We start from the raw sequence: 21,539 nt of genomic DNA, 5'->3' as shown, positions 1-21,539 counted from the left end.
CGGGAAAATACCAAAAGAAATAAAAATCCACCCAAGTGCAGAGTTAGGCCACCCTTTGCGTGAGACTTGTGCTGGGCATGAAAATAGGTCCCTATGTTTGCATTTCACATTCTATGTATTTGTCTGAAATTGAGTTATTGCTTATTCCTAATAATAATTCGTAAGAATACTTCATTTGGGGATGTTGTTCAACATTCCGATTTAAATTGTTTTCCCACTTTGAATTTTACCACTAACCTGAATAACAGCAGCACAGCCTGTGGAAATGTCTGGAAGTTGTTGTTCCTGTTGATGAATGTACCATCAACCAAAGCAATTTTCCCGAATATCTGGACAGAAAATGCCATCAAAGTGAGGACAGTGTTTCCTTTCTGAATGAGTGTGCTTTTTTGTGGCACATGGCAGTAAATATATTATAATACAAAACGACACATGTGCAAGGTGCATCTGTGCATACCTGCATTCCAACAACAGCATATATAAAGAACAGCATTAGAATGAGCAGGGCCACATAGGGAAGAGCCTGTAACAAAAGGACAAGTTAAACAAAAAAAGCAAAGACGGTATTCATTAAATTCAACATACTGTAATATATGGCATTAACACATTTGCCTTACAGTTGAGAGGTTCTGGGTTAGACTCTGCAATGTCTGGATGTTACTGTGAGGAGATAGCATATCTGTAGTAATGTGGTTTTTACCAGGGGCCTCATTGATCAACCATGCGTATGCACAAATGTGTGCGAACGAACATTCCCACGCAAAGTATGGGATTTATCTACTTGTTGTTGTGCCTAGGAATGTGCGTAAATATAGGCACAACTCTGACCATGCATACGTACAAAATCTAGTGGTAGAACAGTGGAACTACAAATAGAACCCAATCAGATCGAAAGGGAAAAAATTACAATTGTATTTATTCAACATTTGAGATGCACATGCAGCAATCTGTTGCAATGACTCATTTTTTTGCTGTAAACAATTTGCAGTTGATCCTTGATTTGGTTTATGTATGTGGCGATGCCTTGTTGGTTTTGTGGCACTGCATCTCAGCACCATTGGCCCTCCAGGACGCATGGAATGGGTTTCAGAAGGTCCCGGCTGCTCCTGTTCCTCCGACTCATCCACTATCTCCGGCTCCTGAGCGCAGGCGGGACTAGCTTATGTTTCTGAGGAACAGAAGACATATGACATTATTGTCACATCTATCATAATTCAAATTAATCTGTCTAAATATTTTTTTATGAAACACTTCGGCCCATCTTTTTTATTTTACCTGCAGTGTGACTGGTACACGGTACAGCTGGTATGAGAGTGTCAGTGTCTCCACCGGGAAGAATGCCACTGAGTGCCGTTTCCCCGATGATGCTGACAATTTGTGTGTCCAAGGGTGATATTTGCATTGACGTGGTTCTTCCTCCAGTTACAGGTAATGCTTGTCTGTGGGCTGTGACACGTTTCTTGGCTTGGATTTTGATGTCAAATCATTTCTTCTTTATTTCGGAGAGTGCTCTTTCCTCCGACCCTACAGCATTAACAGCAGTTGCTACCTTCTCTCATGCAGTATTTTGTCTTTTATGGTCACATCTGTATTAAGTGTTCCAAACAATAGGGTCTGGTTTGTTTCCAATTCTCCTCTGAGAACTTCGATCTTGGTGTCGGAGAAGTTCCTCTTTCCTCTTTGCCATTTCAGTGACGGGAGGAAAACCCCGTTCACACTTCACGCAATAGTAAAGGTCTGAATGCTACCATATATGGTCAATTGGAGGCGTTTCTGTATGCAAATGACCCTAACCATGCATGAGCATGGTCGTTGAGGACAGGTGGGATTTATCATCAGGGATTGCTTACTAGTGTGTGTACGACCAGTGTCCGCACATTTGATAAATCTGCTTTTTTTTTTTTCTACTTACACACATTCTAAATTTCATGTGTACGACAAAATTTACTGTTGATAAATGAGGCTCCAGGTACTCAGTTTTCCTCCCACATTCCAAAAACATGTATTAGGTTAACTGAAGACTGCCCCTAGGTGGGAATCAGAGTCTACATGGGTGTTAGTTGGGTCTGGGGATTAGTCAGGTTTGTTGCATAAGGCTAAATCCAAATAGAGAAAGCCCTCTGTAGTTCTACAGGTATTTAATCCTCAATATTCGTTAGTCCATTACATCTCTTGCTTATAAATGTTAACATTGAAGTCGAATGCTAACATAATTTCCTGGATCACTTTGTGCATTATGTAGATATTGTGTTTTCCTTCCTCTAAATCTTTTTTATGGCCTGGTTTATGCATGGAGGAATCCTACACCACCACTGTATTTTCTCACTATCCAGATGAGGTTTTTAATTAGCCTTTTTTCACAAGAGCTTGAGTGGCTCTCAAGATGTCATCCAGATGTCATTTTGAACTTCTCAGTTTCTGTGAATAGTTTTATTTCAAAAACCTAAAAACTAATACAAAAATATGTTGTTGTTTTTGGTTTGTTTGTTTTTCGGCATTAACATTAGCAGCAAGATGTAACTGACCTGAAGCGATTTTATGAAGGTCCATAGCAGATTTCTTATTCCTTCAGAGCGATTTAAAAGTTTCACCAGACGCATAACACGAAACAGTCTGAAGAATGTGACTGACACACTCATATTCTCCTCAGACTATAAAGAAAGAAAGAGTAAGGACACAACAGTAAGATCAACATCAACAACACTCTTCGGGCCCCCACTAAATTGGATTTAAACTCACCGCAATTGCTTGCATAGGGTCCACTTCCTGCAAAAAAAAAAAAAAAAAAAGTTTTTTTTCTTGTTATTATTTAGTGTAGACTTCAGAATCATACTCGATAATCTAGTATTTCGTATATTAGACATCCCGCTGGAATTTATGTTTCATTATAGTAAGAAGTTACATAATTTTGGTGCTGTAAAATAGACAGATTTTTCAACGTAATTGCCTAGAATGGATGCATTTCACAGCCTACATACAATCACAATGCATTCAATAATATAGTTACATCGCAGCCATGGAGACAGTAAAGCCCTCCAGAGGACACCAGTGCAGCCTGTGCAAGAGGGAACAAAAATCCATTAGAATGAAAAGAGGTTGGAGTTGCTCAGTCATACAATCCCATTTTGTGCAAAAACACAAAAGCACAATTCATTGATGAATAACAAAACAGAGCATAGGCAAACATTTTTTCAAGTATGTAGTTAACTATAACCTTAAAGAGGAAGACAACCCAGACATATTTTTTTCCAGAATATGTTCTATGCAGGCCCGCTAGTCTAAACAGTTGTGCATTTGTGGAATATGCACAATCCACCCGTTTTAGTAGGTAGCTCAGGGGCGGCTACTTTGTCACTTCCGTCGACTGAAGATGATATCGAAGTTGTTCAGGGCTCAGATAACGACCAATCATGGCTCAGCTTCAGAAAACAGGTGAGCCGTGATTGGTCGTTATCTGAGCCCTGAACAACTTCGATGTCATCTTCAGTCGACAGAAGTGACAAAATGGCTGCTCCCTGCGATGGTTAAAAGTGGGTGTATTTTGCTGCTTAACTTATATTCCACAAACGCAATATTAATCAGAATGCCATATTTCAACTATTACGCCTGCATAGAACATATTCTGGAAAAAAATATGTTTGGGTTGATTTTGACTTTAATATCTTAATTTTCATAGTGTTGAATATCAGATGCATAAGTGATGCATGTAATTTTTTGTCAAAATTGTCAAAGCCATTTGAGTGAAAAATTCTGGCCTAAAGTGATCAGCAACTGGGTTTTAGCTCAGGTTTGTCTTTGCCTAAAGCACAGATGTCGAACTCTGGTCCTCGAGGGACGTTGTTCTGAGTGCTGCAACACACCTGTTTCAAATGATCAGCTCATCAGCAAGTTCTGCAGGGACCTGAATCTGATCATTCGAATCAGATAGGTTGCAGGAGGAAACCTCTCAGACATGCTGGAGGGCGGCCCCCGAGTCCCGGAGTTTGACACCCCTGGCCTAAAGGGTAAAGGTACAGGCTTGGCTGAGGTGTTAAAGAAGTTATTTTCAACCAGTAGGTTGTGTTTTTTCCCCCTTGTGTCAAAGTACCTTTGAGCAAAATACTGAACCTCCAGTTGCTTCTGGTGCTGCATTAGGGTGTGAATGTTGTTAAATGGATTGCAATTATTATTTTTATTTTTACATTGCTACTGTTACTATTTATTCCATGAATCATAGTGAGACTGAGCAAATTAAAAGCACTTTAAGTACCCTGAGAAAAGCGCTTTACAAATGAAGCCCATTTACCATTAGGTTGGACTTACTAAGGCTTATACAGGGGGGTGCAAAAGTAGGTATACAGTTATAAAAAAAAGAGAAAACACGTACAATGCTTATTGTGTTTATTATACAAAATAATACAATGTCATTCATCCTATAGTATGTCACTAATCTCACTGATGTGAACTGTATGCCTACTTTTGCACCCATGTATAATACTGTTGAAGTAAGTAACAAATTATGACATTCAGAAAAAAATGGGTAATACTCACATCAATCTCACTCAGAATCACATCTACAACACTTCCAATGACGATGACAAAGTCAAAAACATTCCAGGGGTCTCCAAAGTATCCCTGTGAGAAAACCAGAATGTGGGTTTATCTGTGAATGGAAGCTGCCATTCATTTGTACAGTATAGCTCAAAAGGCAAATTGAGTAGTGCCTTAAGATACAAGTTTAATTTAATGCAGGTTCCCACAGTAATGTGGGCAAGGTGGGCATGGGAGAGAATAAAGGTGAAAAAAGGTGGTGCTCGGTGCCATTAATTTAAAGCACTGCAACATAGATGCTATTTAATGTTAGCATTAAGCTAAGCTATGTGATTTTTTTTTTAATACAGTTGGTGTAATTCTCTTTGTTTTATGTTTAGTTCAACAGTTCAAAGGTCAACTGTGAGAGACATTAAAAAGCTTTCTGCCCATTTTTTTATTTAAATAATTGTATATTTTTGACTGCTGCTTATTGTGAATTGTGTTGAGTCACTGCCATCATACAATGCTCATATCTGAAATCTGTTCTCGCAAGTCAAAACAAAAACATCGGTCGAGCAATGGCTTGTTATCTCGAAAAATTCACAAGTTGAATCAGTCTCCCAAGGCACCATTGAATCAACCATATGTGTCAAATAGTATCGCCGATTAATCATAACATAAAAACCTGGCATCTGAAGTGTGTGGACTATTTAATACATTTCTTTTATTTCTAAATTATTATGAAGTGATGTGTTATGGTTAAATAAAAAGTATTTTTCCAAAATAATAATGCCAGCACATCATTGATATCCCTTGTGGTTTGCAATGTCACTGATTATTACCAACCTTAGCTTTGAAGGCCATCAGTTTCAGGATCATCTCAACAGTGAACAGCACAGTAAAAATGACATTTAGCATGTCAGATAGGTGTGTAACATGGGCTGACTGGTTACAGTGCTGTGGGTCAAAGTACAAACAGATCTGTCATGTGGAGCTAAGCTGCAGGGAAAATGAAAATGATTGGCTTTCATACAATGCCAATCCCAGCTGTTCGTGAGGGAAATGGACAAATATAAGGCAAAAGTAATTATTGAGCCGTCTCATAAGGTTTGTATTTCCCATTAGATCCCAAAAGATGGCAGCACAGCACAACTTATATGTAAAGGAAACTCCTCAACTCACTTCAATGTACTTCGCTTTCACCAAGATGCCACAACATGCTGCCAAAGCAATACTGTTATTGTTTTGTTGTGAGAACAAAAATAGCAAATACTGTAGGTGACTCTTTCAACGAATAACGAAGGCCAGGTTTCTCCTAAAAAAATCTGCTAATAGGAGAATTCACGAATGCTGAACCGCGATTATGCAATGGGCTCAATGTAGAATGTGTCGTCATTGTCCTGTGAAAACATGTATGTCCATTTTTTAGCATTTTAATTTGTTTATGGTAATGGGGTTTCTGCGTTACGGACATCCCATTGACGTGAACATTTTAAAAATGACTAAAATGAACATGTGTTTTTTTCACAGGACAGATATACAACATGACGAAATCAGAATTTTACACTAGGTCTTTCCATTTTCTACAGTAGCTTATTAAAAAAGGCACAGTGCTCCTTGACTTTCACTGTAGCATATATACAAAGTACAACACAATGGCATGGGAATTTTACACCAGGTCATTCCTTCATCCATTTTCTACAGCGCTTATCTTGTTCAAGGTCGCGGGGAGCTGAAACTTATTAGAGAAAGGCAGAGTTCACCTTGACTGGTCACCATAGTGACAGGGCACAGAGACAGACAGACTACAATAAATGCACATTCACAACATTGCAGAGTGGGAGCTGAACCTGCAATGCACACATTCACGTAAGAGAAAAACTACAGTGTTGGTTCTTATAGTCTCCAAGTCATAATTGTCAAATATTCTTCATCCAAGCTATATTTCCGTGCCCTTGATCTTGATTCTGTGACCTGGCCTCGTGGTTAGCACTTTAGCTCCACAGTTATGAGGTCTGGTGTTTAAACCTTGGCCTTTCCTTTTGGAATTTGTATGTCCCCTTTTGGAATTTGTATGTTCTTGTAAATTGAGTTTGAGGAGTTGTTTGACTGTGTGCAGCAGTCACTTGGGATAGGCTCCAGCTCACCCGCAACAACAAGGCATATAAAAAACAGATGGATGGACTTGATTGAGTCTGAATTATAGTTGTACTCTGATGTCTGGAATGGAATTAGGCAAAATAAATATCAGTAGAACTTGCACTCTAAAACCAGTTGGGTTAAAAATAACACAATGTTGGGTCAAAAATGGACCGATCCACAAATTTCTGGGGGGGGGTTTTTGCAGAAGATGGGTAGTTTTGCATAAAACAACCTCAAAAATTGGACTGTTTTGTACAAAGCAATGCAAGAAGGTGGCTCAAATTGACCCAATTAGTGGATTGGTCCATTTTTGACCCAACATTGTGTTATGTTTAACCCAAATGTTGTTAGAGGTTGTGTTTACGAATGTATGATGTGTACTGTCAAGTCAAATTTATTCATATAGCCCTTGATCACAAGAAAGTTTCAAAGGGCTTCGTGCCCATAGCTGACAACATATTAACAACATTCCCTGATCTTAACCCCAAGGAGGTCAAGAAAAAACTCCAAAAATGTTGTCTACATACCTGCATTCCCAGACACATGGTGTTGAGCATTATAAGAAGGAACATAAGGTATTCAAAGTAGCAGGAGGTGACAATGTACCACACTTGGTATTGGTAAGGGTTCTTGGGAATATAACACCGAAGTGGTCGGGCCTTGAGAGCGTACTGCACACATTGGCGCTGGAGAATTTCAAGAAGATGAGGGCAAATTCAGGGTTTGCATAATCTACACAAACATAGTAGAATTAACATGTTCACTCATTGGCTTTATGTTTAAGCCTTGGCAGAGGTCTGAATGGAGTGCAATTCTAGTGCTGTGTACAGTATGTATTATAATGTGTGATGTTGAAAATAAAGGCTAAGCTAGTTAACACACGGCAATTGGGCATTACCTAAAAGAGGCTAGTGTATAAAAAGATAATGCATGTTAAAAAAACATCACATGTTATTTTATTATTTATCTTTAGTTACTTGTCATTTAACTAAATTTCTGTGCACGTTTTTAAGATCAAACATCAATTTGGAAGTACAAATTTAGTTCACTGACACCTTAGTTTGCTCAACATTCTGTACCTGGTTTTTGTCCAGCTCACAGTTTTTGTACTCTTGCTCTCCTTGTTCCTGGAAGGTGACGATGACGAAACCCACAAATATATTCATCATGAAAAAGGCAATAAGGATGAGGTAGATGATAAAGAAAATTGAGATGGCAACTCTGTTGTTGTACACTGGCCCTTTATCCTCTATATTTGAATCAATGGCTTTGTGAAGGATCCTGAATGAAAACAAACAAAAAGTGCATCGAGCATTACTTCAAGGCATGTCCAAGATGTATAATTTTAACCACAATTTCTGGAAAATAAATTCACAATCAATTTCAATTCTGCCGTCATAGTTCCTAGCAGTATTTCTCTACATTTTGTGTATCAGTAAATACTTTTGTAATACTGTTATATTTTATTTACAATAATTAAAATAATCATTTAACTATATAAATGAATAAAAACTACATCAAAAATAAACACATGAATTTAAAGTAAAATGCTTTGTTTTCCACTAAAATAATTCATTCTCAAAAAGCCGTAGTCTTGTCAGATTATGATTATGACTCACTTGGGCCATCCTTCAAATGTAGAAATGGTGAAGAGCGCCAGCATGCCACTGAAGATATTATCAAAGTTTAGTTCTGAGTTGGTCCATTCCCTCTTACGGACCTCCATCTCATGAAGTGCTCCTTCTTGATACTTTATGTACCAACCTCTGAGTCACAAAGTAAAAGGAAAATAGACAATTAAATCAAATCATCAACCATGTATTATTGGAAGCAGTTCTTGAGTTCTGCTTGTGTTTCATTTTCAGTGCTATTACGGGGCTCCAGACTAACATTTTTTATTAGAAGCACAATAACCCCTAACTTATTATTATTATTATTATTATTATTATTATTATTATTATTATTATTATTATTTTTAAAGCAACACCGCATAAGTATTGGACCGTAATAAAACAATTTCATTATTCTTTTGATGAAACATCGACTTACAACTGCTTGAATGGTACCTTTGTCATGACCTGTGGGGTTCTGTATCGCTTTTACTGGCACTAGGCAACTTTGAGGAAACCACAAACCATCCATCCATCCATTATCTGTACCGCTTTTCCTCACAAGTGCTGGAGCCTATCCCAGCTGTCATGGGGCAGTAGGCGGGTTACACCCTGAACTGGTTGCCAGCCAATCGCAGGGCACAGAGAGACAAACAAACAACCGCTCTCATAATCATACCTAAGGGCAATTTAGAGTGATCAATTAACTTGCCATGCATGTTTTTGGAATGTGGGAGGAAACCGGAGTACCCGGAGAAAACCCACTCAGGCGCGGGGAGAAAATGCAAACTCCACACAGGGAGGCCGGGGGCGGGATCGAAACCACAACCTCTGAACTGTGTGGCGGACGTGCGAACCAGTCGACCACCGTGCCGCCCCCACAAACCATGCCACACAAAAAAAACCTACAAATTTGCTGACTGCTTTACGGTATATGTCTCTTCCCCCATTTCCCTATTCGTTACAAAGACAAAACATCGTTATATTGTTTAGCGACAATTACATGCACTACATTATCGCCATTCATCCTAAACACAGCCACTGGGAACAGAAATGCAGAGAGCTCAGGATTTCGCCTGACTTTGCTGCAGGCAGTGTCTGTTCAGTTCCCACTTAAAGACCGTGTAAATGTAAGCGTGACCGGTTGTCTGTCAATATATGTGCTCTGCGACTGACTGGCAACCAATCCAGGATTTGCCCATTCTGGCACACATTGTTTATTAGGGAGAAAAGAGTGATACAGGGTCCGACTCCGACATTTAAAACTTTTTAGGTGGTGGCCCTGTCAGAAGCAATACTGGCCCCTTACGTTCCAAATATAATACTTTAAGTTTTAGTGATTATTCCATATTTAGCATCTCACAATTGCATTCATGGCTATGACCAGAGCTGGGCATTTTACTACAAATTGAGCGTCCGTCATTTGTCATCCGTCAGCAGCGTGGGTATCCTTCCCTCGTCTGTCATTTGCCTTTTTTTTCCGGGGGGAAATAATTGGAATAACTATAGGCCGGTCCACCTCTTATTTTAATCGGGCGTCCGTCTATGATTCCGACTAAACTCTCACTAGCACCCCCACCCCGCACTCCCCCCAACACTCCTGCGTTATGTCTGATTAACGTGTTTAAAGCGATATACTCAATACATCTGAAAAGAAAGATACACATACTATAATTGCTGTCTATCCATCTTAATTTCATAATTCAGCCGTTTTGCAAAGTTAAGAACTGCGATTGTACTATATATGTCTCGTTTGGGGGCAAGTTCAGCTCAAGTGTCCAAGTTGACAATAAAAATGTGAAACACAATGGCTTGTTTGGCACTCTCGATTGACTGCAAGTAATTGTGAATATAAAAAAAAAACAGCTAATGGCGGTATTTGTACCCGTGACGCTTAAACGCCATGTCATCAGTACTGCCGATCTTCTCACTAGCGCCCATACTGCTTGGGGTCCAACTGATCTGAAAAAGTTCCCCGGCAGTAGGGGGGTGCAAGTTAATCTGATGGTACATGGTACATGCGTGTCAAATGACTTCTGGGAAACCATTTGACATGCTCACGATCACAGTTGGTAAAAAAAAAAAAATCTAATTTATAGGCTACACAACATCCTCACAATAGCATTAGAATCAATCATGACACGTTAAAGTATATTGACTTTTTTGCATGGGGACCTACTAAAGTGGGACGACACCCCCCTGACTTTAGCTCTTAACAGTGTGATGACTTTGGATTTGACAAGTGTTTGCCTCCAGTTAATCGTTCACCTTCACAAGGCATTTTATGCTCATTTTATTTCAATGTTCTGCAGAGTGCTGCTTTATCGAACCTAACCTGACAGAAAATGAAACAAGCCTGGGACCGTATGTGTGACAATAGCTGGGTGTGCATGTGTGTGTTTGCGTGTACATATTGTGTATATTCTATGCAACAGGGGTGAATTGTGTACCCCACCCGTCCCGCTTTAGGAGGTCACCATGCAACCCGACAGACAACCATTTTACACCTATTACTAATACACAGCGCCGGTAACAATCACACTGTAAACACATTTGTCCTTGAGTTTCCATGCTTTCCTTCTAAATAAAAAGTAAACACACTTTAATGTGTCATTATTGACTGTGGCGCTAATGTGAGGGTGTCATGTAGCCAAAAACTTTTTTCCAACTGTGATCATTACCAAGTCAAGTTGCTTCCCATAAGCCATTTGACATGCATGTACCATCAGATTAACTTGCGCCACCCCTACTGCCTGGGCACATTTTCGGATCATTTGGACACCAAGTACTCCACCATACCCGTTTGGGCTAGTTAGAAGATAGGCGGTACTGATGGCGTGGCGTCTAGGCATCATAGTTACGAGAACCACTGTTAACTCATTTTCTTTTTTAATTAACCTTTTTATTTTTCCTTTTTTTTACATTTCCAATTTCTTGCAGTCGATCGAGAGTGCCAAATGAGCTGTTTTGTTTCACATTTTTACTGTCAACCTGGACATATAGGCTGATCTCCCCATTCTCGCTGGTTAACAGGCTACCTGCCAGAATTTGTACCACTGCCACCCAGCCCCCCAAACCCCCAACCAAGGGTTCCTAACCTTTGTTGGCAGGTATTTAAACTTCAAACATCAGGAATAAACCTCTGAAAAAGAATAATAAATTATTGTATGTTTCCAGGCGGCACGGTGGTCGACTGGTTAGCACGTCCGCCTCACAGTTCAGAGGTCGTGGGTTCGATCCCGGCTCCGGCCTCCCTGTGTGGAGTTTGCATGTTCTCCCCGTGCCTGCGTGGGTTTTCTCCGGGCACTCCGGTTTCCTCCCACATTCCAAAAACATGCATGGTAAGTTGATTGGACTCTCTAAATTGCCCCTAGGTGTGATTGTGAGTGCGGATGTTTGTCTCTGTGTGCCCTGCGATTGGCTGGCTACCAGTTCAGGGTGTCCCCCGCCTACTGCCCAAAGACAGCTGGGATAGGCTCCAGCACGCCCCGCGACCCTTGTGAGGAGAAGCGGTACAGATAATGGATGGATGTATGTTTCCACAAACTCCCTGCATTTGCTCAACATTAGTCATTGAGTTTTGGTGTATTCGATGACTTTTTCTATGTATTATTGACATTTCCTTCTGAGTGAGTGGTTGTTGAACGCAAGTCTACTGCCGAACGCGAGTGATTACTTGCTTACTTGCTTTGCTTCTCCACAATTTTTTTTTTATTAATTTTTAATTTTTGCAAAACCTTGTTCATAAAACTGAAAATCAAAAAACACAATCATGAGTTCTTCATGTCTTTAATAAAAACAAGCATTGTACTGTCACACGGCTTCCACTCCAGTGCGTGCGTGCTCCCGTGGCAGGGGATACACATTTTTACGGTGGTATGTACTTTGGCACTACTTTGGTGATGAAAGTCTTTTGATTCCAACGTGGTGTAGATGAAGTGTGCCAGCAACAAAAAATAAATCAATAGATTTACCCGTGCGATTGCATGAGAGTGGATAAAAAAAATGTATTTAGGCTCTCTCATTTTTGGGGCAAAATTGTCCATTTAGGGGTTGTCTGGAACCCTGCATTTAGTGCATTATCAAATATCCTTCAAAAACACAAGCAAATCTCATTTCATCATTGTTTATCAAGCTCATTTATTTCAAACATCAATGTGCTTACTTGCATTCTTCCTCAGTCATTTTGTCTGGGTCTGTGCAGGAGTAGAACTTTCCCTGGTAAAGTATTGTACAAGGGATTTTCAACTGACAATCACTGTCTGGGGTTTTGGCATACAGCACATCAAGTTAAACTACAGTAAAATTTGGTATCATTCAATGTAATATTCTTACCTTGAAAAGCTGAACTCCAATGCAGGCAAACATGAAGTCAAGTAGCATGGTAACCAGCACAATGTTTCCAATGGTCTTGACAGCAACAAACACACACTGGACCACATGCTAGAAATCAAATGACAAATACCTCAATACCTCAAACCCCTCAATACCCCGGATGAACCCAGAACCCTAACCTTGCCATGCAGTCATATACAATAGGGGAGACTGGGACTTGATGTCACATGGGTAAGTTGTTACATTGAAATTTTCTTCTCCAGTAGAGGGCACAACTAAAAAGTGGAATATTTGTTTTCTTCTTTTATGTGGTTAGGAGTTGTATAATGTCTGAGAAAACAATAGCACATCGTACTGTGAAAAGAGATGAGCGGCAATTAACAATTTTGCACGACCCAAAGTGAAAAAAAAAAAAAAAAAAGATCCAAGCGGAAGGTTGGTCAAAGTTTGTAGACGGAAACGCAAACGGAAGAATGTTTAAAATGATTGGCAGACTGGAGTATAGGCAGTTACTATTTGTTCCGGCCAGACAAAAAGGCGGATAAACGGACGACGGAAGGGTACCTCAGCTGCAGGCGGAATACGATAAACAGACCGGGAAATTTTAGTAAAATGCCCAGCTCTGAAGACAAAAGCATTTGTTTTCATTCCTCAGTCAATGTTCTGTTTTAACTAACTTTACACTAACGCTTGTATTAGCATACATCGTAGTTTGGGGCAACATGTATCAGTCATTTTGAAGTTAGTTGTCACATGACAAATGCAAAGAATGAACCAATGAAAAATGCACTCCTTGCAAATCGGTTTACGTGTGCCACAATTGCTACTCAGATGATGAGTCAGACTAGTGAGGAAGTTTGTTTGTCAGATTTTAGTTGAATGTTTACAAGTGGATCTTCCAGTTGTTGTCCACTAGGTCCACATTTCGGGACTGGTTTAAGTTTCATGATGAACCAAGGCTTTGTTTTGTATTTTGTATGTATTTGTATTTCAATTTAATCTTGAATTTTCTGTTTAAGAAAGGTAAAATATTCATTTGGCTATGTTCAATGAAATTTTCAAGAGCTCAATAAACATCTTCTTTGGCTGACTTCAATGCTCACTTTCAAGTCCCCCCCCCCAAAAAAAAAGGAACAGCAATAATTTTATCCTTTTTATTTAGTTGCAAAATCCAGCATGATATATTACCCCATGCAGTGAGACAACTTACAAGTTCACAATGTCACAAGTTCACATTCTCTATTTGATTACTTACTGCATTGGCACACAGTATGAGAATGACATGAATACTAAGTATAATATACCATACCAGAGACTTTGGTTTTTCAGGTCTTTCTGGTACACATTTTGTTTATATATGATTTATTGATTCCAAGATATATCTCAAAGTGTAAAAAGTGTGACATCAAGCTCCCCTCTCCCTTCATGTCGTACCTTGAGACCCTTTGCTCGATTGATAGCCCTCAGCGGTCGAAGTACCCTCAGCACCCTGAGAATCTTAACCACTGAGATGGCACTGGATCTAGGTTGAAAAATGAAACAGCCTTTACTTATGAATAATGGTAATTACTAAATGACCTTTGTTTCTGTAATTGTTAATACACTACCATGTAGGACCTATTTAAAAAAAAAGAAATATATATATATATATATATATATATATATATATATATATATATATATATACACATACATTTCGGTTCGGTTTCTTGGAAAATTCGGTTCGGTACATTTTTGGTACAAAAAAACAGATTCTCAAAAAAATATATGTTTATTTTGAAAAGATGACAAGTAAATGGTACATCTTTTTAGAAAAAAAAAATAAAAGCGAACCATTCGGGTGACATTCTAAGAAATTACACCGGAATAAAAAATACACTAACAATAAAGATCTCTTAATTTTGTAAATTATTAAGACACTGAAATCTTTAAACACTCAGCAGCCAAAGCCTATGACCCATCTAAGTATTCAAGTTAAAGACAAGTTGCCTTTACAGTACCTATACACTTTTTGTGAAAAAATACAAACAATAATAGTTACAATTATTGCTAACTGTATTAAAACTCTTTTTATAATGAAATACAGTAACTTTAAAGTCTTTATGAAATTATTTACACTTTTTAAGCATTGAAATCTTTGAATCTTTGATATCTCAAGAAAAGCCCAGTGAGACACCTCAAATTTGGGTATTTAAAAAAAGTGAAATCAACGTGAAAATCCTCATTTCTGAATTCCTCATGTCAAAGTAGCGGTGGTCTGTATTTACGTACTTCATGATACTAAACGGTCTATCTATTTCATTATTATTATGTTTTTGATGAACGGTGTTCAAATAATTGTGTCTATTACTGTATCGCTGTTTCTATTTATTTTTCTTAAATTTAAAATTAAAATTTTGACATGGTATCTCAATATACTGTGTTGGGTAGGACAAAATGGAAGCGAAAGAAAATGGCTCAGGTCCTACTTGGAAGAAAGAAGTTAGTTGCAGCTCATGTTTTGACCAGAACAAAGAGATCGGAGCAATATACTACGGCTCTAAAGTCTTTACACTCACTCCTAGTCAGATATTAAACTTTAAATTATTGCTAGTGGTCTATAGATCAATGAATGGTTTAGGTTCTGAATACATTAAAGAAATGCTAACGGGATATAAACCCAGTCGGGCTATGGCCGAGGTATGCAGACCTAGATCAAATAGCAGAGCCCAGAGTTTTAAGCAAACATGGGCTCAAACATTTACTGAAGCTGTTATGCTATACACAAATGGAATGAGCTGCCAACAGAAGTTGAAGTCAGCCTCAAGTTTGAATGTTAAATCAAGGTGTAAAACTAAAGGTAAAAAAAAACTTTCATGCTTATGATTGAGCTGTTAAAGAAAGTTTAAAATGTATTTCATAAAGACTTTTCTTACACTATACATTCTTTGAGTAATTTTGGTAAGCTGTCTTTTATTTCTGTACTTTGTTTTTAAATATATTTAGTTCTTTGTTTTCAAATGCCTTTGAATGTTGTATTTTAATCAAGTGAAGCACACTGAGTTACCTTGTGTACGAAATGTGCTATATCAATCGATTGAAATACTTTATATCATCAAACCTGGCAACTCTATACAGTCTACACTCTAACTCTATACTCTTTGAATTAGTCATTCCACTTACTCCATTCCCATTGAGAGCAAGGATACACTGACAACCAGTAGATCCAAAATGTTAAATGAGTTCCGGCAGAAAGACCCTTTGTGAAGAAAGGCACCATACGTTGTCATCTGAAAGCAATGGACACAACAAAGCATTTAACATTTTTGAAACAAACATTATTTTTCTCACTATGAAGAATATTGAATTTTAATGCTTTTACCTTGAGTACGATCTCTGCTGTAAACACTGAAGTGAAGACTATGTCAGCATACGCCAACACCTAAATTAAACATTCATTGAAACTTTGATATTCAGTACTGTAAGTGTGAATAAAACTTTCTGAATTGTGTTATTTTCATTGACTAAACATGCATTCTCATTATCACCTGGTTCCTGAAGGACATTGGGTCTATAGGATCCTCAGCTGCTAAAGAAACGGATGACAGTAGGATGAAAAGCAGGATGATATTGGTGAATGTGGTTGCATTTATGATGCGATGACACAGTTTCCGGAACCTAAAAAGGGTTTTTGAAACAAAAAAAAGTTTGATAAATGCTCAGTTTCATACAAAAGCCACATATTTGCCACAATTATATTCAATGTAGATGCTTTAAGATGAGCCCAGCAAGCGTTTTATTTATTTTTTTGTTGATATTATGAATTGTTGTTGGTTCCAGGTGTTTAGTACACCAAACAACTTTCTACATCTCAATGAATCCACTCAGTTTTTTTTCTCCTGTCCTGTCTGCAAAATATGCTGCAGTAAAGGGATCCGATAAGTCGATGAAGTTCTTGACAAAAGTTTAAAAGTGGTGCCCCCATGGATGATGAGCCCAACGCATAGTGCGTCATTTACATTATGGGAGCGACGACCCTGATCTTGTGATTCTGCCAGATTTTTATATTTATTATTTTATTTATTTTTTAATCAGTAGGAAGTTCGTGGATCAGATCCACAAATATATTTGCGATTTTCTCATGTTTGCTCAGTTTCATATAAAAGCCACATATTTGCCACAATTATATTCAATGTAGATGCTTTAAGATGAGCCCAGCAAGCGTTTTATTTATTTTTTTGTTGATATTATGGATTGTTGTTGGTTCCAGGTGTTTACTACACCAAATAACTTTCTACATCTCAATGAATCCACTCAGTTTTTTTTCTCATGTCCTGTCTGCAAAATATGTTGCAGTAAAGGGATCCGATAAGTCGATGAAGTTCTTGACAAAAGTTTAAAAGTGGTGCCCCCATGGATGATGAGCCCAACGCGTAGTGCGTCATTTACATTATGGGAGCGACGACCCTGATCTTGTGATTCTGCCAGATTTTTATGTTCATTATTATTATTTTTTTTAATCAGTTGGAAGTTCGTGGATCAGATCCACAAATGTATTTGCGATTTTCTCATGTTTTTCCCGAACCACAAATATATTTGCGATTTTCAGGTATTTTCAGATTCACAAATATATAAACAATTTCCACGTGTTTTTAAATGTTGTGTGTGCATTTATCATGGCACACATTGTTATTTGTAAGTATTCAATTCTGCGTGTTAATTGTTAAATGTGCAATTGTGTATGAGCGGACACGCCCATGTATTTTTGACAGAAATGTCACAATGTTTCAAGATATTAACAAACACAGGTCTTCGATGCTCAATAGGAAAGGCAATCCTTGCCATCCGCTAGAAGGCAGTGTTGCTGTTTCCAGTGAATGGGAATGAGAAAGCTTACGTTTCTCTTTCAATTCAAGATCTCAGCCTGTCAGGGTAGTGTTTAGCTGCTGCCAAGCAGCTACAGTACTTGATGTCTGTTGTGGAAGTCTGTTTTTGCGAGTCAGTTGTGGGGGGGATAGCATTCTGTACTTGTATTTGATTTACTCCTCTCTTTGCTTTAGTGGGTTAGGTGGGGGGGAAGGTTCACTTGTTGTGAACCTAATTTTTTCCACAAGTAAGGGATGCAGAATGTTATTATTTTGAGCTTTCAGCCTGTAAGGCCAGGATAGCATTCTGTATTTGTTGTACAGTATTTGATTTTCTCCTCTATTTTTCCACAGGCAAGGGATACAGACTTTTAGCATTTTCAGCTGTCAGCCTGTCAGGATAGCATGTAGTTAGCTTCGACCAAGGAGCTACAGTAATGACGTCTGTTGTAAAATTTGTTTTGTGACTGAGGTAGAGGGAAAAAGATGTTTGTATTTGTTGTATTTGATTTTAACTACAATTTTTCCACAAGTAAGAGACGCAGAATGTTATTATTTTGAGCTCTCAGCCTGTAAGGCCTGCATGTGGTTAGCTGCTAGCAAGCAGCTACAGAACTTGAAGTCTTTTGTGAAAGATAGATTAAGCGATTGAGGTGCAAAAGCTTACAGCACCTGGTATTCCCAGGCGGTCTCCTATCCAAGTACTAACCAGGCCCGACCCTGCTTCGCTTCCAAGATCAGGCGTTCTCAGGTTAGTATGGTTGTAAGCTTGTAAGGCCCGCATGTGGTTAGCTGCTAGCAAGCAGCTACAGAACTTGAAGTCTTTTGTGAAAGATAGATTAAGCGATTGAGGTGCAAAAGCTTACAGCACCTGGTATTCCCAGGCGGTCTCCTATCCAAGTGCTAACCAGGCCCGACCCTGCTTCGCTTCCAAGATCAGGCGTTCTCAGGGTAGTATGGTCGTAAGCTATAAACAGGCCTAATACTTAATTCTTTATAGGCTAACACCATAATTCAGAGGAGGGTGGGAAAAAGCATTTTGTATTTGTCCTGTTTGATTTTGCCCTCCCATTTTCCACAGGCAAGATCTCAGCCTGTTAGGGTAGCATGTGGTTAGCTGCTACAGTACTTGATGTCTGTTTTGAAAGCTTGCGAGTGAGTTGTGGGGTGGATAGCATTCTCTATTTGTTGTATTTGATTTTCTGCTCGTTTTCACAGGCAACGGATGCATCCATCCATCCATTATCTGTACCGCTTCTCCTCACAAGGGTCGCGGGGCGTGCTGGAGCCTATCCCAGCTGTCTTTGGGCAGTAGGCGGGGGACACCCTGAACTGGTTGCCAGCCAATCGCAGGGCACACAGAGACAAACATCCGCACTCACAATCACACCTAGGGGCAATTTAGAGTATCCAATCAACTTACCATGCATGTTTTTGGAATGTGGGAGGAAACCGGAGTGCCCGGAGAAAACCCACGCAGGCACGGGGAGAACATGCAAACTCCACACAGGGAGGCCAGAGCCGGGATCGAACCCACGACCTCTGAAATGTGAGGCGGACGTGCTAACCAGTCGACCACCGTGCCGCGCAACGGATGCAGACTCTTAGTATTTTGAGCTGTCAGCAAGTCAGGATAGCATGTGGTTAGCTTTTACCAAGCAGCTACAGTTATGACATCTGTTGTAAAAGTTTGCTTTTGTGAAAGGGATGCAGAATGCTATTATTTTGAACTCTCAGCCTCTAAGGCCAGCATGTGGTTAGCTGCTACAGTACTTGATGTCTGTCGTGAAAGCTTGCTTTTGCGAGTGAGTTGTGGGGTGGGTAGCATTCTCTATTTGTCATGTCATGTCATCTTCCAAACCGCTTATCCTATATAGGGTCGCGGGGAGTTGCTGGAGCCTATCCCAGCCGTCAATGGGCGAAGGCAGACTACACCCCGAACTGGTCGCCAGCCAGTCACAGGGCACACATAGACACTGTCACTGAGCGGGAATCGATCCCACGCTGCCCGCACTCAACTCAGGCGTGTGTACCACTACACTATCAGCGGACCTCTCTATTTGTTCTATTTGATTTTCTCCTCTCTTTTTCCACAGGCAACGGATGCAGACTGTTAGCATTTGCAGCTGTCAGCCTGTCAGGATAACATGTGGATAGCTTCTACCAAGCAGCTACAGTAATGACATCTGTTGTAACAGTTTGCTTTTGTGAGTGAGCTGGTAAAAGATGTTTGTAGTTGTTGTATTTGATTTTAACCTCAATATTTCCACAAGTAAGGGATGCAGACTGCTATTATTTTGAGCTCTCAGCCTCTAAGGCCAGCATGTGGTTAGCTGCTACAGTACTTGATGTCTGTCGTGAAAGCTTGCTTTTGCGAGTGAGTTGTGGGGTGGGTAGCATTCTCTATTTGTTCTATTTGAATTTCTCCTCTCTTTTTCCACAGGCAACGGATGCAGACTGTTAGCATTTGCAGCTGTCAGCCTGTCAGGATAACATGTGGTTAGCTACTACCAAGCAGCTACAGAACTTGAAATCTTTTGTTAAAGCTAGATTTTGCAATTGAGGTGCAAAAGCTTACAGCACCTGGTATTCCCAGGAAGTCTCCCATCCAAGTCACAATCAGGCTCAACCCTGCTTTGCTTCCAAGATCAGGCAATCTCAGGGTAATGTGGCCTCAAACTGTAAGGAGGCCTAAAACTTAAAGTTGAAAATTGAAAAAGAAAAAACGAGCTTTTTTTTTTTAATCTATTTTGTATTTATTTAACACGTCTGGAAACAAAATACGCCTGTAATTTGTTTCCTTTGAGCTTGTTTTGACTTCACTCGGAACAAGTTCTATTACTCTTTGTCCACTGCTGCACTAACGTACAAAGTACGAAGAGGTAGCAGCAGAAAAAGAACATCTTCCAAAAGTCAAAGTACCACTATAATTATCTTTTTTTGTCAGTTCTGAAAAAATACAAAAAAAAAACATTCAACACCATCATACTTGTTTTGTGGTCCAAAGATGAAAAAGGAACTGGCTTCTGGCATTGGAACTGCTTCTTCCTTTAACTGAAGATCAGCCATTGGACGAGGTCTTGGGCTTTCTGGGATCTCAGGGTCCTCTTCTTCATCATCACCTAAGTAAAATCAAGACAGGGATTGGCATGTATTGTTCAGATTTTTTTTGATACAATGACAAATGTAATATTGAAGCATTGTGTTTACCAGGAAAGTCAGCTGGAGGGAATGGGTCTTTAATTTCATTCACGTTTGACTCAAACTCATCAATTTTGAGCTGAAAGTTAAACATTTTATTGAATGCACAAAGCAGTGAAATACATTTATTTTATTTTAAAGTTTGATGAAAAGTCTCTTACTCTAGCAGTAGTGGGGATTCCTTCAACACCCTTGGCTCTCTGTTCAGCTAATTTCTTTGCAAGATTAGCTTTTTCCTCAGAAGTCTTGTTGGGCAAGTTGGCCCTAGAAATCAGGATATTAATATGATTTATTAGTTGTTTATATCACATATTGCATCTTTTGTATTCAGTGTAATGCTTAGACAGATGTCCTAAATTATAACCATGAGTGCACAGGATTTCCCCCAGTACAATATAAGCCTGGTGAGCCACCAGGCTTTTCTTGTATGCGTGTACGTAAGTGAAGTTTCATCGCTAGATTATGATGTCCAGTAATGCGCAGACTACAACTAACGACAACTTTATTGCACGCTTGGTGAGGATAAGTGGTTCAGAAAATGGATGGATATATACTGTAGCAAACGCTATACTTGTTGGAATACAAACTGCCACGGCTCATTGTAGTGCACATAAGTGAAAGTTAATCACCTGATTTATTTGGTCATTGAAAATTGTTTCACATAAAAATGACCATTAGCACTAAAATGATTGGGGGTCTACATTTATTTAAAAATATATGTGTGTGCATGTATGTGTGCAATATGCATTGTTGAACAGTCATTGCTAAGTAAATAATTCTATGAGTGATTTATTGTTTGAAGCATTCAACGTTAAATATATGTGCAGTAAAACACGCTTCGGTGGTCACAGAGGCAAAAATTCGGGCGCGGGAGGAGTTCAGCGAGGCCATGGAA

General features: G+C 39.2%; 2 protein-coding genes across 2 annotated transcripts in view; one reads left to right on the top strand and one right to left on the bottom strand.

Annotated features, from left to right (window-relative positions):
* The window catches only part of LOC147141677 (uncharacterized), an 87,531-nt gene that overhangs the window by 39,724 nt on the left and 26,268 nt on the right, over window positions 1-21,539 (top strand). The window lies entirely within an intron of this gene.
* LOC147141678 (dihydropyridine-sensitive L-type skeletal muscle calcium channel subunit alpha-1-like) overlaps window positions 1-21,539 on the bottom strand; it is a 75,490-nt gene that overhangs the window by 27,688 nt on the left and 26,263 nt on the right. The window contains exons 15-33 of the mRNA XM_086039992.1: window positions 20,806-20,908; window positions 20,654-20,723; window positions 20,433-20,565; window positions 16,127-16,256; window positions 15,961-16,020; window positions 15,762-15,868; window positions 14,034-14,121; window positions 12,600-12,707; window positions 12,430-12,482; window positions 8,274-8,420; window positions 7,734-7,935; window positions 7,182-7,340; window positions 5,359-5,469; window positions 4,531-4,614; window positions 3,008-3,055; window positions 2,740-2,766; window positions 2,526-2,651; window positions 458-523; window positions 238-329 (exon numbers count right to left, since the gene is read on the bottom strand). Coding sequence (XP_085896118.1) covers window positions 238-329; window positions 458-523; window positions 2,526-2,651; window positions 2,740-2,766; window positions 3,008-3,055; window positions 4,531-4,614; window positions 5,359-5,469; window positions 7,182-7,340; window positions 7,734-7,935; window positions 8,274-8,420; window positions 12,430-12,482; window positions 12,600-12,707; window positions 14,034-14,121; window positions 15,762-15,868; window positions 15,961-16,020; window positions 16,127-16,256; window positions 20,433-20,565; window positions 20,654-20,723; window positions 20,806-20,908 — 1,914 coding nt within the window. The remainder of the gene's footprint in view (window positions 1-237; window positions 330-457; window positions 524-2,525; window positions 2,652-2,739; window positions 2,767-3,007; window positions 3,056-4,530; window positions 4,615-5,358; window positions 5,470-7,181; window positions 7,341-7,733; window positions 7,936-8,273; window positions 8,421-12,429; window positions 12,483-12,599; window positions 12,708-14,033; window positions 14,122-15,761; window positions 15,869-15,960; window positions 16,021-16,126; window positions 16,257-20,432; window positions 20,566-20,653; window positions 20,724-20,805; window positions 20,909-21,539) is intronic.

This window comes from Filicampus tigris, chromosome 9 (assembly GCF_054856515.1).
Source record: "Filicampus tigris isolate MCC_2025a chromosome 9, RoL_Ftig_1.0, whole genome shotgun sequence".
Taxonomy (NCBI): Eukaryota; Metazoa; Chordata; class Actinopteri; order Syngnathiformes; family Syngnathidae; genus Filicampus; species Filicampus tigris.
This window is presented reverse-complemented; position numbering and strand designations above follow the sequence as displayed.